Here is a 15,385-nt window from a genome sequence, read left to right as displayed (position 1 = left end):
GCCGATTCCAGAAGGTACGCCTCGGCGCGAAACTCGTCCCGCGTCCGAAAATTAAGTTCCGCCGGGGCCGCTCTGCGCCTGCGCCGCGGCTCGGGGAGGTGTCGCGAGAGCTTCGGCCCCTCGCCCCGCCCCCCAGCGTTCAGTTCAGCCGGCTGCTGGGAGCTGGTCCTCCGGCAGCATGTCGTCCGTGGGGACTCTGGCGTTTGATGAATATGGCCGTCCTTTTCTCATCATCAAAGATCAGGACCGCAAGTCTCGCCTTATGGGGCTCGAGGCCCTGAAGGTAGTCGCCGGGATCGAAAAACGGGAGAGTCGGGGGGTGGGAAAGGGGGATGGGAGGGTAGTGTTCTGCGCCTGCGTAAGTGGGGGGGGTGGAGTGTGTTGTGCGCCTGCGCAGGTTTGGGGGGGGGGGCGGGTGTTCTGCGCCTGCGCAGGTTGCGGGAGCGAGGGGGTGTTCGCCTGCGCTAGTTGGGGGAGTGTTGTGCGCCTGCGCAAATTGGTGCGGGAGGAGGTGTGCGCCTGCGCAAGTTGGGGCGGGCGGAGGTGGTGTTGTGCGCCTGCGTAAATTGGGGCGGGAGGAGGTGTTGTGCGCCTGCGCAAGTTGCCGGGGCGGGGGGGGGGGGGGGAGGTGTTGTGCGCCTGCGCGTGGGCTGGGCGCGGCCTCACCATGTGCTCCAGGGAAAGGCCGAGAAGCTCCCGCCCTGACTTTTAGGCCTCATAATAATAATAATAATAATGCCATTTATTAAGCGCTTACTATGTGCAAAGCACTGTTCTAATTGCTGGGGAGGTCACAAGGTGATCAGGTTGTTCCATGGGGGGCTCACAGTTTTCACCCCATTTTACAGATGAGGTAACTGAGGCACAGATAAGTTAAGTAATAATAATAGTAATGGCATTTATTAAGCGCTTACTATGTGCAAAGCACTGTTCTAATTGCTGGGGAGGTCACAAGGTGATCAGGTTGTTCCATGGGGGGACTCACAGTCTTCACCCCCATTTTACAGATGAGGTAAATGAGGCACAGAGAAATTAAGTAATAATAGTAATAATGATGATGGCATTTATTAAGCGCTTACTATGTGCCAAGCACTGTTCTAAGCGCCGGGAAGGTCTCAAGATCGGGTTGTCCCACGGGGGCTCACAGTCCTCACCCCCGTTTTACAGATGAGGGAACTGGGGCCCAGAGAAGTTAAGTTATAATAGTAATGGCATGTATTAAGCGCTTACTATGTGCAAAGCACTGTTCTAATTGCTGGGGAGGTCACAAGGTGATCAGGTTGTTCCATGGGGGGCTCACAGTCTTCACCCCATTTTACAGATGAGGTAACTGAGGCACAGAGAAATTAAGTAATAATAATAATAATAATAATGATGGCATATATTAAGCGCTTATTATGTGCAAAGCACTGTTCTAAGCGCCGGGGAGGTCTCAAGATGATTGGGTTGTCCCACGGGGGGCTCACAGTCCTCACCCCCGTTTTATAGATGAGGGAACTGGGGCACAGAGAAGTTAAGTAATAATAATGATAATGGCATTTATTAAGCGCTTACTATGTACAAAGCACTGTTCTAAGCGCCGGGAAGGTCACAAGGGGATCAGGTTGTCCCACGGGGGGCTCACAGTCTTAATCCCCATTTTACAGGTGAGGGAACTGAGGCACAGAGAAGTTAAGTAATAATAATAATGGCATTTATTAAGCGCTTACTATTTGCAAAGCACTGTTCGGAGCGCTGGGAAGGTCACAAGGGGATCAGGTTGTCCCAAGGGGGGCTCACAGTCTTAATATCCATTTTACAGGTGAGGGAACTGAGGCACAGAGAAATTAACTAATAATAATAATAATGGTGGCATTTATTAAGCGCTTACTATGTGCAAAACACTGTTCTAAGCGCTGGGGAGGTCACAAGGTGATCAGGTTGTCCCACGGGGGGCTCACAGTCTTCACCCCCATTTTACAGATGAGGTAACTGAGGCATAGAGAAATTAAGTAATAATATAATAATGGCATTTATTAAGCACTTACTATGTGCAAAGCACTGTTGTAATTGCTAGGGAGGTCGCAAGGTGATCAGGTTGTCCCACGGTGGGGGGCTCACAGTCTTCACCCCCATTTTACAGATGAGGTAACTGGGGCACAGAGAAGTTAAGTAATAATAATAATGGCATTTATTATGTGCAAAGCACTGTTCTAATTGCTGGGGAGGTCACAAGGTGATCAGGTTGTCCCATGGGGGGGCTCACAGTCTTCACCCCCATTTTACAGATGAGGGAACTGAGGCCCAGAGAAATTGAGTGATTTCCCCAAAGTCACACAGCTGACAGTTGGCGGAGCCGGGGTTTGAACCCATGACCTCCGACTCCAAAGCCCGGGCTCTTTCCACTGAGCTGTCTCCTTCTTCTAGACTGTGAGCCCGTTGTTGGGTAGGGACCGTCTCCATATGTTGCCAACTTGTACTTCCCAAGCGCTTAGTACAGTGCTCTGCACACAGGAAGCGCTCAATAAATATGATTGAATAATGAATGAGCCTTGCTGCTTCTCATCGGATTCATTCATTCAGTCGTGTGCAGTCATGTCATTCAGTAGTATTTACCAAGCGCTTACTGTGTGTAGAACACTGTACTAAGCGCTTAGGAAAGTATAGTACAATACAACAATAAACGGACACATTTACCGCCCACAACGAGCTTACAGTCTTCGGGGGTGGCGGGGTGGGAGACAACAGACATCAATACAAGTAAATGTAGAAGCAGCGTGGCTCAGTGGAAAGAGCACAGGCTTTGGAGTCAGAGGTCATGGGTTCGAATCCTGGCTCCACCACGAGTCTGCTGTGTGACCTTGGGCAAGTCACTTAACTTCTCTGAGCCTCAGTTCCCTCATCTGTAAAAATGGGGATTAGGACTGTGAGCCCCACGTGGGACAACTTGATCCCATTGTATCCCCCCCCCCCCCAGCGCTTAGAACAGTGCTTTGAACATAGTAAGCGCTTAACAAATGCCATCATTATTATTAAGTAAATAAACTGATATGGACTTAAGTGCTTAGAACAGTGCCTGGCACATAGTAAGCGCTTAAATACCATAAATATTACTATTAAGTGCTGTGGACCTGGGAGGGTAGAAGAACAAGGGGAGCAAGTCAGGGCGTTGCGGAAGAGTGTGGGAGATTCCGTCGTATTTATTGAGCGCTTACTGTGCGCAAAACACTGTACTAAGAGCTCGGGAGAGGGCTGTGTTCCTACCCACAATGAGCTCACAGTCCAGAGGGGGATATGAGGAACGCCGGGGCTTAGTCTGGCTTCGTTCCTCTCCCCCTCGTCCCCCTCTCCATCCCCCCCATCTTACCTCCTTCCCTTCCCCACATCACCTGTATATATGTATATATATATATAATATATATATATATATATATGTTTGTACAGATTTATTACTCTTTTATTTGTGCATATCTATTCTATTTATTTTATTTTGTTAGTATGTTTGGTTTTGTTCTCTGTCTCCCCCTTTTAGACTGTGAGCCCACTGTTGGGTAGGGACTGTCTCTCTATGTTGCCAATTTGTACTTCCCAAGTGCTTAGTACAGTGCTCTGCACATAGTAAGCGCTCAATAAATACGATTGATGATGATGATGATGATGGGAGCCCAGGTAGCCAGGCCTGGGGCTGGAGAGGTGGCACTGGGCTGCTCTTAAAAAATAGGGTGGAGTGAATGAATGAGCTTACAGTCTAAAGGGGGATTACACCAACCAATCAATCCATCAGTGGTATTTATTGAACGTTACCTTGGTGCGATTTGTTTCGGGGAGGTGACTGGCACGTGGGAGACCGAACTGGTGGTTTTGGTCGGCCTGTGGCCCGCCTCGCCTCCCTTAACTGGGCAGGGAATGTGTCTACTATCAATCAATCAATCAATCCATCGTATTTATTGAGCGCTTCCTGTGTGCAGAGCACTGTACTAAGCACTTGGGAAGTACAAGTTGGCAACACATAGAGACAGTCCCTACCCAACAGCGGGCTCACCGTCTAAAAGGGGGAGACAGAGAACAAAACCAAACATACTAACAAAATAAATAGAATAGATTTGTACAAGTAAAATAAATAAATAAATAGAGTAATATGTACAAACATATACATATATACAGGTGCTGTGGGGAAGGGAAGGAGGTGGGATGGAGAGGGGGAGAGGAAGGAAGGGGCTCAGTCTGGGAAGGACTCCCTTCTAGTGTACTCTCCCAAGAGCATCTTTTTATGGCATTTGATAAGCGCTTACTATGTGCCAGGCACTGTATTAAGTGCTGGCAAGCGCTTAGTACGTTGCTCTGCACACAGTAAGTGCCCAGTAAATTTGAATGAATGAATGAATGAGTAGATGCAAGGTAATCAGGTTGGACCCAATCCCTGTCCCACATGGCACTAACAGATTTAATTCGTTTTACAGGTGGGGTATCTGAGCCCACTGTTGGGTAGGGACTGTCTCTATATGTTGCCAACTTGTACTTCCAAAGCGCTTGGTACAGTGCTCTGCACACAGTAAGCGCTCAATAAATACGATTGATGATGATGATTTGATTCGTTTTACAGGTGGGGTATCTGAGCCCACTGTTGGGTAGGGACTGTCTCTGTATGTTGCCAACTTGTACTTCCCAAGCGCTTGGTACAGTGCTCTGCACACAGTAAGCGCTCAATAAATACGATTGATTGATTGATTGATTTGCCCTAGGTCACTTAGACAAGCAGTGGAGTTGGGATTAGAACCCAGGTCCTTACGACTCAAGCCCATGCTCCTCCCATCCTGCTGCTTCTTGCCATCCTGGCTGTCCTGTCGGCTAGAAACTCCTATTTTAATACTGATTAAAACCCCCGTGAGAGGACTAAAACTGTACCAAATGTTGGAGACCGTGCCTCATTTGGAAGAACGACAGGTCCTGTTCGAAAAAGCATTTAGAAAAAGTTGAACGCTGAGTCAAATAAACGATCTAAACCACCAGTTGTGCCTGTTGATCTGTAGGGAAAGTATGGTGCCCTCATTGTGTTCGTTGGGATTCCTAGTGCTCTTTCAAAACTACCTCATTTAGGAAACCTAAAGAAAAGTTTAAAAAAAAACAACTGTATCGAGGTCCATAGTTAGACTATCCTCTTTAGAAGTGCCTTGACATTAGTCTTATCATCGAGCATCTGAAGGTACAGTGCTCTGCACGCAGTAAGCGCTCAATAAATACGATTGATTGATTGATGATTGAAGGATTTATCCCATTTTAGGATCTATACCAGCGTGTGTGCGGTTTTGTGTGGGGTTCAGAAACTCGGCTAAAGCCGATACTTCCTCGGCTCTCCAGTTCATGGCTACCTTCTGGTTCCTGGAGGCTAGCCAGGGCAGCGGCCCAAATTCAGTCATCCTCATACCCGGGGCATCAGGATAAAGAGAGAGAAGAATTAGTCCGGTAGCCGTGTGCTTCGAATGCCAGGCTAGCAATAAAGGCATGTTCTGCATGTCCATGCTGTTCTTGCCCTATGAAAAAAAATTGTCTGCATTGTGCCTTTGGCTGAAGGGGACACTCTGGATTAACACGAACCGGGCTCTAATCTTGGCTCCGCCACTTGCCTGCGACAAGTCACTTACCTTCTCTGTGCCTCAGTTACCTCCTCTCTAAAATGGAGATTGAGTCTCCGAGCCCCGTGTGGGTCAGGGACTCAATCCGACCCAATTCGCTTGTGTCAACTTCAGCACTCAGTTACAGTACCTGCCACATGGTACGCGCTTATCAAAAAACCTTCTGGGGAAAAAAGCACACACCCAAATTAATGTAGAATCAAATTAGATTTTTGATATTCAGCCGCACATAGTGGACTGAGAAAGGATAGCATAAAAATATTGATTGTTGTCCAGTTAGCTGTGTGCTTCGAATGCCAGGCTAGCAATAAAGGAATGTACTGCATGTCCATGCTGTTCTTGCCCCATGAAAAAAAATTGTCTTTATCGTGCCTTTGGCTGAAGGGGGACACTCTGGATTAACACGAACCGGGCTCTAATCTTGGCTCCGCCACTTGCCTGCTAGGTGTCCTTGGACAAGTCACTTATCTTCTCTGTGCCTCAGTTACCTCCTCTCTAAAATGGAGATTGAGTCTCTGGGCCCCATTTGGGGCAGGGACTCGGTCCGACCCAATTCGCTTGTGTCAACCTCAGCACTTAGTTACAGTACCTGCCACATAGCATGCGCTTAACAAAAAACCTTCTGGGGAAAAAAGCACACCCCCAAATTAATCTAGAATTGGAATTAGATTTTTGATATTCAGCTGCACATAGTGGACTGAGAAATGATAGCATAAAAATATTGATTGTTGTCCAGTTAGCTGTGTGCTTCGAATGCTAGGCTAGCAATAAAGGCGTGTACTGCATGTCCATGCTGTTCTTGCCCTATGAAAAACAATTGTCTGCAGTGTGCCTTTGGCTGAAGGGGGACACTCTGGATTAACATGAACTGGGCTCTAATCTTGGCTCCGCCACTTGCCTGCTAGGTGTCCTTGGACAAGTCACTTACCTTCTCTGTGCCTCAGTTACCTCCTCTCTAAAATGGAGATTGAGTCTCCGAGCCCCACGTGGGTCAGGGACTCCGTCCGACCCAATTCGCTTGTGTCAACCTCAGCACTTAGTTACAGTACCTGCCACAAAGCACGCGCTTAACAAAAAACCTTCTGGGAAAAAAGCACACACCCAAATTAATGTAGAATTGAATTAGATTTTTGATATTCAGGCGCACATAGTGGACTGAGAAAGGATAGCATAAAAATATTGATTGTTGTCCAGTTAGCTGTGTGCTTCGAATGCCAGGCTAGCAATAAAGGAATGTACTGTATGTCCATGCTGTTCTTGCCCTATGAAAAAAAATTGTCTGCATCGTGCCTTTGGCTGAAGGGGGACACTCTGGATTAACACGAACCGGGCTCTAATCTTGGCTCCGCCACTTGCCTGCTAGGTGTCCTTGGACAAGTCACTTACCTTCTCTGTGCCTCAGTTACCTCCTCTCTAAAATGGAGATTGAGTCTCTGAGCCCCACGTGGGTCAGGGACTCCGTCCGACCCAATTCGCTTGTGTCAACCTCAGCACTTAGTTACAGTACCTGCCACAAAGCACGCGCTTAACAAAAAACCTTCTGGGAAAAAAGCACACACCCAAATTAATGTAGAATTGAATTAGATTTTTGATAATCAGCTGCACATAGTGGACTGAGAAAGGATAGCATAAAAATATTGATTGTTGTCCAGTTAGCTGTGTGCTTCGAATGCCAGGCTAGCAATAAAGGAATGTACTGTATGTCCATGCTGTTCTTGCCCTATGAAAAAAAATTGTCTGCATCGTGCCTTTGGCTGAAGGGGGACACTCTGGATTAACACGAACCGGGCTCTAATCTTGGCTCCGCCACTTGCCTGCTAGGTGTCCTTGGACAAGTCACTTACCTTCTCTGTGCCTCAGTTACCTCCCCTCTAAAATGGAGATTGAGTCTCTGGGCCCCGTGTGGGTCAGGGACTCCGTCCGACCCAATTCGCTTGTGTCAACCTCAGCACTTAGTTACAGTACCTGCCACAAAGCACGCGCTTAACAAAAAACCTTCTGGGGAAAAAAGCACACACCCAAATTAATGTAGAATCGAATTAGATTTTTGATATTCAGCCGCACATAGTGGACTGAGAAAGGATAGCATAAAAATATTGATTGTTGTCCAGTTCTTTCGGCTTAGTGGCAAGAGCCTGGGCCCAGGAGTCAGAGGACATGGGTTCTGATCCCGGCTCTGCCACTTGTCTGCTGTGTGACCTTGGGCAAGTTACTTCACCTCTCTGTGCCTCAGTGACCTCACCTGTAAAAGGGGGATTAACACTGTGAGCCCCACATGGAACAACCTGATTACCTTGTATCTACCCCAGCACTTAGAACAGTGCTCGGCACGTCGTAAGCACTTAACAAATGCCGTAGTTATTATTTATAGGGTGGTAGATTGCAACAACTTAATTTTTCTTTTCTTTTTTTATGTAGTCTCACATAATGGCAGCAAAGGCAGTAGCAAACACAATGAGAACATCACTTGGCCCCAATGGTAAGCGTGAATGTGTGTTTTTTTTTTTTTTAATTTAATAATTTGATTTACTAAATCCAGAGCCTAACCTTAGGTTTTTCTCAGGTTTGGATAAAATGATGGTGGATAAAGACGGTGACGTGACTGTGACCAACGACGGAGCCACCATTTTAAGTATGATGGATGTGGACCATCAGATTGCTAAGCTGATGGTGGAACTCTCCAAATCCCAGGACGATGAGATCGGGGATGGAACTACGGGAGTAGTTGGTAAGAAAGTCATTTTCTCGTTAGAACTGTTTCGCCTAATGAATAATAGTAGCCGCATTTGATTTCAACTACGTGACTAAAGTATTGATTTCCCCTTGACTCTTCAACCAGGTGCGTGTCACCTCAGATTACTTTATTGACTGTGGTAAGGAAGAGAAAATTGATCTTTTCATTTGTTTCATTTATAGTTCTGGCTGGGGCTTTGCTGGAAGAAGCTGAGCAGTTATTAGATCGCGGCATTCACCCCATCAGAATCGCAGACGGTTATGAACAGGCCGCCCGCATTGCCATTGAACACCTGGACCAGATCAGTGACAGTTTTCCAGTTGACGTTAACAACACGGAACCCCTCATTCAGACTGCCAAAACCACCCTTGGTTCCAAAGTGTAAGTTTATAGTAAAAAAATTGCTTGTGTGGCACCACTTTTCCCTGCATACTGATGGAGGTAAAATATTTTGGTCCTCGGTTGAATTGTTGGAATGATTTTTACTCATCAGTCATACTTGTTGAGCACTTATTGTGGGCAGAGCATTGTACTAAGTGCTTGGGAGAGTACAGTGTAACACACTACACCAAAAAAAAATCATTTTTTTGAACGTAGCAAACAAAATAATACAGTTAAAGCGGCCGCTGTGATCATTGTGCTAGTTAATGTTGCTGTTCCTCTCCCCCCGCCCCCCAAAATGGGTAAACTAAAATATTAAACCTTAGGAAGATCTGAGTACACGGCTCTGTAATAATAATAATAATAATGTTGGCATTTGTTAAGCGCTTACTATGTGCAAAGCACTGTTCTAAGCGCTTGGGGGGATACAAAGTGATCAGGTTGTCCCACGTGGGGCTCACAGTCTTAATCCCCATTTTACAGATGAGGTAACTGAGGCTCAGAGAAGTTAAGCGACTTGCCCAAGGTCACACAGCAGACATGTGGCAGAGCTGGGATTCGAACCCATGACCTCTGACTCCAAAGCCCGGGCTCTTTCCACTGAGCCACGCTGCTTCTCTGTAGCAAATGTTGGATCTGTGGACTCCCCAGTGAGCTCCAAAGCACAAATATTTTGGAGCACAATACAAGTGTTCCCAAATCCATACTGGGTTCATTGTACTAAATGCAGCGGAAACATTGTCGTTTTGTTTTAAAGCAAGGCAGCGTCTAGTATCTTCATTACTTCTTTTTCCAAAATAATTGAAATTGTTTCTTCGTGAAATGTTTGGCCAGCCGGGCATTTTGCTGTGCCAATCATTTAAAGTATTTTTGAATTAGTTGTTCCAGCTGTTGTTCTCATAGCATTTGGTTGCGTGCCAATTGATTATTAGTCGGGCCCCATCCTTTGCTGGAGTTCACGTTGCTCAGAATCGGAGTATTTGGAGCGCAAGAAGTTTACCTAAAAAATAAAGCAAATGCAGAGGAGGGACATTGAGGAAGAGGTGAAAGAAGAGGAAGAGGTGAAAGAAGTGGCAGTTGTCTTTCTGGAGTATTTCTGAAAATTATTTAGGTTTTAAAAATAGAAATAAAGAATAGGGAAATTGATTCTCTTTATGCGCAAGAAAATACGAGGCTTTGATTAAGATCATTAGTTCTTGACCTCTTTTTGTTTTCCATGCCCTGTTATAAATCTCTAATGTCGTTTTTGAAATCGATGGTATTTATTGAACACTTTCTGTGTGCAGAGCACTGTACTAAGCACTTGGGAGAGGGTGCTGAAGTAGATATGGCTTTGACAGTGTAGCAGAAGTCTTTTTCTTGGTAAATCAATGTCAGTGGTATTTATTGAGCACTTTCTATGTGCAGAGCACTGTGCTAAGCACTTAGGAGAATACACTGCTACAGATGTGTTTCCTGCCCTCTCGAGCTTGCGTTCTAGAGGAAAAGATGAACGTTAATATAAATAAATAATTTATAGATATCTACCTAAGTGCAGTAAATGTAAAAAACAGGTGAAACCCAGGCCATAGCTATTACATAACTAACAAGAATGTTACTAGAGCAAGAGAAAACCAAAGATTCCCTCAAACCCACGGTTCCAGAATTATATTTAAAATATATATATATTATGTATACGTATACATTCTATTACAGTCATGATTGCATCTCATCCTCAGCTTCAGTCCTTTTGTCTGCATCTTCAGCATTCAAGTTTGTGTACTTTGTGCTGCTTACACATTGGGTTTGATGCCCTACTTATTCTTTTTAACTGCTCTGTTAAATTTCAAAGATCATCTCACGCTGTTGTCATTTTTTCTTAGAATCAATAGCTGTCATCGGCAAATGGCAGAAATTGCTGTGAATGCTGTTCTGACAGTAGCAGATTTAGAGCGCCGAGATGTTGATTTTGAACTCATCAAAGTAGAAGGTAAAGTGGGAGGCCGTCTTGAGGACACTCAGCTTATCAAGGGAGTGATTGTGGATAAGGATTTTAGCCATCCACAGATGCCTAAAGTAAGTGGGTTTCCTTTGGTGGTTAGAATTCCCTGTATAACTTTTTGTACATCTGAATGAAATTCGCTATTCTAAATTGTAGGAAGTGAAAAATGCTAAAATTGCCATCCTCACCTGCCCATTTGAGCCCCCGAAACCTAAAACAAAGCATAAGCTTGACGTGACATCTGTGGAAGATTACAAAGCCCTACAGAAATATGAGAAAGAGAAGTTTGAAGAGATGATTAAGCAGGTGAGCCTTTTCGTATTAAGCATACCTGAAAGGAACACTCATCATCAATCGTATTTATTGAGCGCTTACTATGTGCAGAGCACTGTACTAAGCGCTTAACACTCGAAAGGGAGCCTAAGTTTTGAGTCGGAGTACATCTGCACGGTACTTGAAAAGCCGCCTGACTCGGTGGAGAGAGCTTGGGCCTGGGAGTTGGCGAACCTGGGTTCTAATCCCAGATCTGCCACTAACTGGCTGTGTGATCTCGGGCGAGTCACTTAACTTCTCTGTGCCGCAGCTTCATTGTCAGTAAAATGGGCATGAAGAGCCAGTTTTCCTTCCTACTTAAGTTGTGTCCAGCCTAGGTGCAATGCCTGGCACATTGTAAGTGCTTAACACACACCACAGATGGTATTGCTATTGGACTGTGAGTCCCATGTGGGACAGAGACTGGTCCAATCTGATTGTCTTGTATCTACCCCAGCACTTAGTACAGTGTATCTGGCACTGTAGTAAGCATTTAACAAATAACACAATTATCAGTAGCGGTATGTAGTTAGTTATCTTTTGTATTTGAAGAAGACATCACTGATGTTGGCTGAAAAGCCAATTTTGTCGACCTCATTTCAGTTAAAATCACCCACAGCAGAATATTTAGTGTACGAGTAAAATAAAATATAATGCTCTTGCAGATTAGTATTGGTTTTACCTTTATTTGTGTTTTGCAGTAATGAAAGAATTGTGTGTTTTCAGATAAAAGATACCGGTGCTAACCTAGCTATTTGCCAGTGGGGCTTTGATGATGAAGCAAATCATTTACTCCTTCAGAATGAATTGCCTGCAGTTCGTTGGGTAGGAGGACCTGAAATTGAAGTAAGAATTTTTCTGAAAGTTTGCCCATTTCTTCCAGAGACCTTCTAGGAAGTGGTTGAATTATCTGCAAGACATTTCTACTTCCTCACAGTTGTTAAAACTGCACTGTGATACCTGACATACTAAAAAAAGTGCACGGCCGGAACCAAACTATTAAGAATTGGAATTACGTGTTAGATCTGAGAGGCTGACCTGGATCGTCGTAGGAGAATATATTTTCCGTAACCTCTCTTTGACTGTTCAGGCAGTCTTTGAACTTACGGCTCAAATGGTTCCTGAAAAATACATCATAAATTAGAAGCAGTTTTCACATAGAAACAGTATAATAAACAGGGATTGGTTCAATTGTTTCTGTGCACCGTCAGCTGTGTTGTAAAGTCAAAACCGATGTGTAAGTGACTTTATAGTCAGAATATTTATTCATTTATTTATCTATTGATATTAATGTCTATCTCCCCCACTAGAGTGTGAGTTCGCTGTGGGCAAGAATGTTGTTATTATATTGTACTCTCCCAAGCATTTAGTGCAGTACTTTGCACACAGTAAATACGAATGAATGAATGAATGAAACTACATAGATTTATCAGTAGGTGGTATTTATTGAGTGCTTTCTGTTTGCAGAGCGCTGTGTTAAGCGCTTGACAGAGTACAATACAACAGAATTGGTAGACTTGTTTTCTACCCACAAGGAGATTAAGATCTAGAGGGGAAGGCAGACATTAATATAAATTTATAAAGAGGGTACATTAGTTGAAGGGAAAGGGAATCAGGGAAAAGAGGGCTTGGGGGAGGCCTCTTGGAAAAGATGTGAGCTTAAGGTGTTGCGGGTCACCCTTTACCCTCAGGTATTTTGAAAGATGTCTTTATTAAAACGTTCTTTCCTTTGTCCTCATCAGCTGATCGCCATTGCAACTGGCGGGCGCATTGTTCCACGGTTCTCAGAACTTACAGCCGAAAAGCTGGGTTTTGCTGGCATTGTAAAGGAGATCTCGTTTGGGACCACAAAAGATAAAATGCTTGTTATCGAGCAGTGCAAAAACTCCAGAGCAGTGACCATCTTCATAAGAGGAGGAAATAAGATGGTAAGTTCTTCTCTCACAAGTGAATTGCTTGCTATTTTGGAAAGACAGAACCAGAATCTTATCAAGTCAAACGTGCTGTTAAATAAAATTAACTAAAGCCAAAGAGTCAAATGCATATTTCATGTGCCTTTTCTCATATATGTAAATATAGAAAATGTGTAAAATGTGTGTGCATATGTATGTATGTATGTACACATACGCAGTCTTTGAGCCAGAGGGACAGACCTTGAATTACTCTTCAATGATGTTATGATGAAATTATTGTGAGCTCATACTTGGTTTTTTTGTACTTTAATTGAAGATCATTGAGGAAGCAAAACGATCCCTCCACGATGCACTGTGTGTGATCCGGAACCTAGTTCGTGATAATCGCATTGTGTACGGAGGTGGGGCCGCAGAGATATCCTGTGCTTTAGCCGTTGGTGAAAAGGCGGATAAGGTACGTCTCTCGAGTGACGGTAGTTTGCTTCTCGGTCGAGTTAGAAAATTAAATGCAGGGAAAACCGGGTTATATTACAGTCCCAGTTACCTGTAGAGAGATGACACCTGCACGTGTGTGAACTGCTATTTTCTATTATCCAGAGTACTTATTCTGTCTCCACCTTAGGGTATTTTATAGCTGCTCTGGATATAAAAGTACTATTAGTCTTAGAATAGCTCTCAGTTATCAACCAAGCTTCTTCACCGCTCATTTGATCAGACAGACTGGGCTTCCCAAAGTGGAACAGGAAATTGATGAGCGAGGAGGATCCATTCTATTGAAATTGGGTTTCATTTTCTAATGTCATATAGGCTTGGTTTTCAAGGTCTAATTTGTTTTTATTCTCTGGCTAACCCCTGACCATTATCTCAGACCAAGTGTGTTGTGGTAACCTGCGGCGGTATTTTTTGGTTATTTCTAGTGTCCATCTTTGGAGCAGTATGCTATGAGAGCATTTGCCGATGCATTAGAAGTCATCCCTATGGCCCTCTCTGAAAACAGTGGTATGAACCCCATCCAGACAATGACTGAAGTTCGGGCTAGACAAGTGAAAGAGAAGAACCCCGCTCTTGGGATTGACTGCTTACACAAGGGAACCAATGGTAAAAAAACTCCAGCCCATTCATTGCTCCACCATTTGTCAGCTGTGTGACTTTGAGCAAGTCACTTCACTTCTGTGCCTCAGTTACCTCATTTGTAAAATGGGGGGTAAGATTGTGAGCCCCACATGGGACAACCTGATTACCTTTTATCTCCCCCAATGCTTAAAACAGGGCTTGGCACATAGCGCTTAACAAATACCATCATCATTATTATTATTATTATTGCTTGGTGGCAGAACATTGAACAATCAAACCCCTTAACGTAGTATTCTAATTTTTTTTTAAAAAAACTTCCATTACAATCAAACTGTAGTGGGTTTTTGTGTTTTGTTTTCTTTGTGCCATCATTACTTTTTAAGTGCCGAAGTAGTTTGTAGAAGAAACAGTGGAAGTTTGGGAAATGTTCCTTCACTAGCTAGTAGGGAGAAGTTGCCTTAAATTTTGAACTGAAAGGGGATTTCTCAGAAAAATGCCATCTGTTTTATAAGTAGGTCACTGGTGATGAATTATCTGGCAGAGTACATGTATTTATTGGAACTGAACTATAATCGATCCATAACTCTTGTCTTGGTTTCTGGTATGTTCAGTGACCTAGAAAGTAGAGCAAATGGTTGGATATTTGTCATAAATGTCAGTATGATTTTACCTACATGGAACCAGAAGAGACCACTTTCAACCAATTAGTAGTAGTAAATTCGTTGCATCATTTGGAATTCAGTTCTGGGCTGGTATTTTATCTTGTAGAATTTAATTTTGGACTGTGTCCATGAGAATCAAAGTGACTATTAAATGGTAAAATGGTGACTCTCTCGGCATTATTCAAATCACATGTTTTTTAAATTACAGACATGAAGCACCAACACGTCATTGAAACCTTGATTGGCAAAAAGCAACAGATTTCTCTTGCTACGCAAATGGTTAGAATGATTCTGAAGATCGACGATATCCGTAAACCAGGAGAATCTGAAGAATGAAGTAACATGGAATAAAAATGTTGTAGTGAAGCCACATCCATGACTAATTAGAAGGATGCCTGTGTTACATCTACAGCTATTTATTTCTGTTTTTTTTTTTCATTTTTACAGCACCTGTAAGTTCCAGATGCTGAAGTCAATAAAATCACTCTTTAGTTATCAGTTTCACTTGTTCACATCATTGAACAAATATGAAGTATTCGTATTGTTGTTACATAATTACCTTGAAACCTCCCCAGCGCTTAGAACAGTGCTTTGCACATAGTAAGCGCTTAATAAATGCCATCATTATTATTATTAAAGGGATCTCTTTGAAGTGTACATATCTTTTCCTCTATAGTCAGTCCTGCTGCAGCAGTAGATTACCATCTGCTTTTGAC

The 15,385-nt window shown here is 43.8% G+C and overlaps 1 protein-coding gene across 1 annotated transcript; it reads left to right on the top strand.

Annotated features, from left to right (window-relative positions):
* The first annotated feature begins 125 nt into the window (after positions 1 to 125).
* CCT5 (chaperonin containing TCP1 subunit 5) lies at positions 126 to 15,169 on the top strand. The gene is made up of 11 exons (XM_038770240.1): positions 126 to 283; positions 8,031 to 8,091; positions 8,176 to 8,340; positions 8,529 to 8,727; positions 10,590 to 10,782; positions 10,865 to 11,014; positions 11,747 to 11,866; positions 12,763 to 12,948; positions 13,250 to 13,387; positions 13,851 to 14,031; positions 14,878 to 15,169. The coding sequence occupies exons 1-11, from the start codon at positions 179 to 181 to the stop codon at positions 15,003 to 15,005; spliced, it is 1,626 nt and encodes a 541-aa protein (XP_038626168.1). The 5' UTR covers positions 126 to 178; the 3' UTR covers positions 15,006 to 15,169.
* Positions 15,170 to 15,385: the final 216 nt, after the last annotated feature.

The sequence above is a fragment of the Tachyglossus aculeatus genome, chromosome X3 (assembly GCF_015852505.1).
Source record: "Tachyglossus aculeatus isolate mTacAcu1 chromosome X3, mTacAcu1.pri, whole genome shotgun sequence".
NCBI lineage: Eukaryota > Metazoa > Chordata > Mammalia > Monotremata > Tachyglossidae > Tachyglossus > Tachyglossus aculeatus.
Note: the sequence above shows the minus strand (reverse complement) of the source record. Positions and strands in the feature narration are given on the sequence as shown.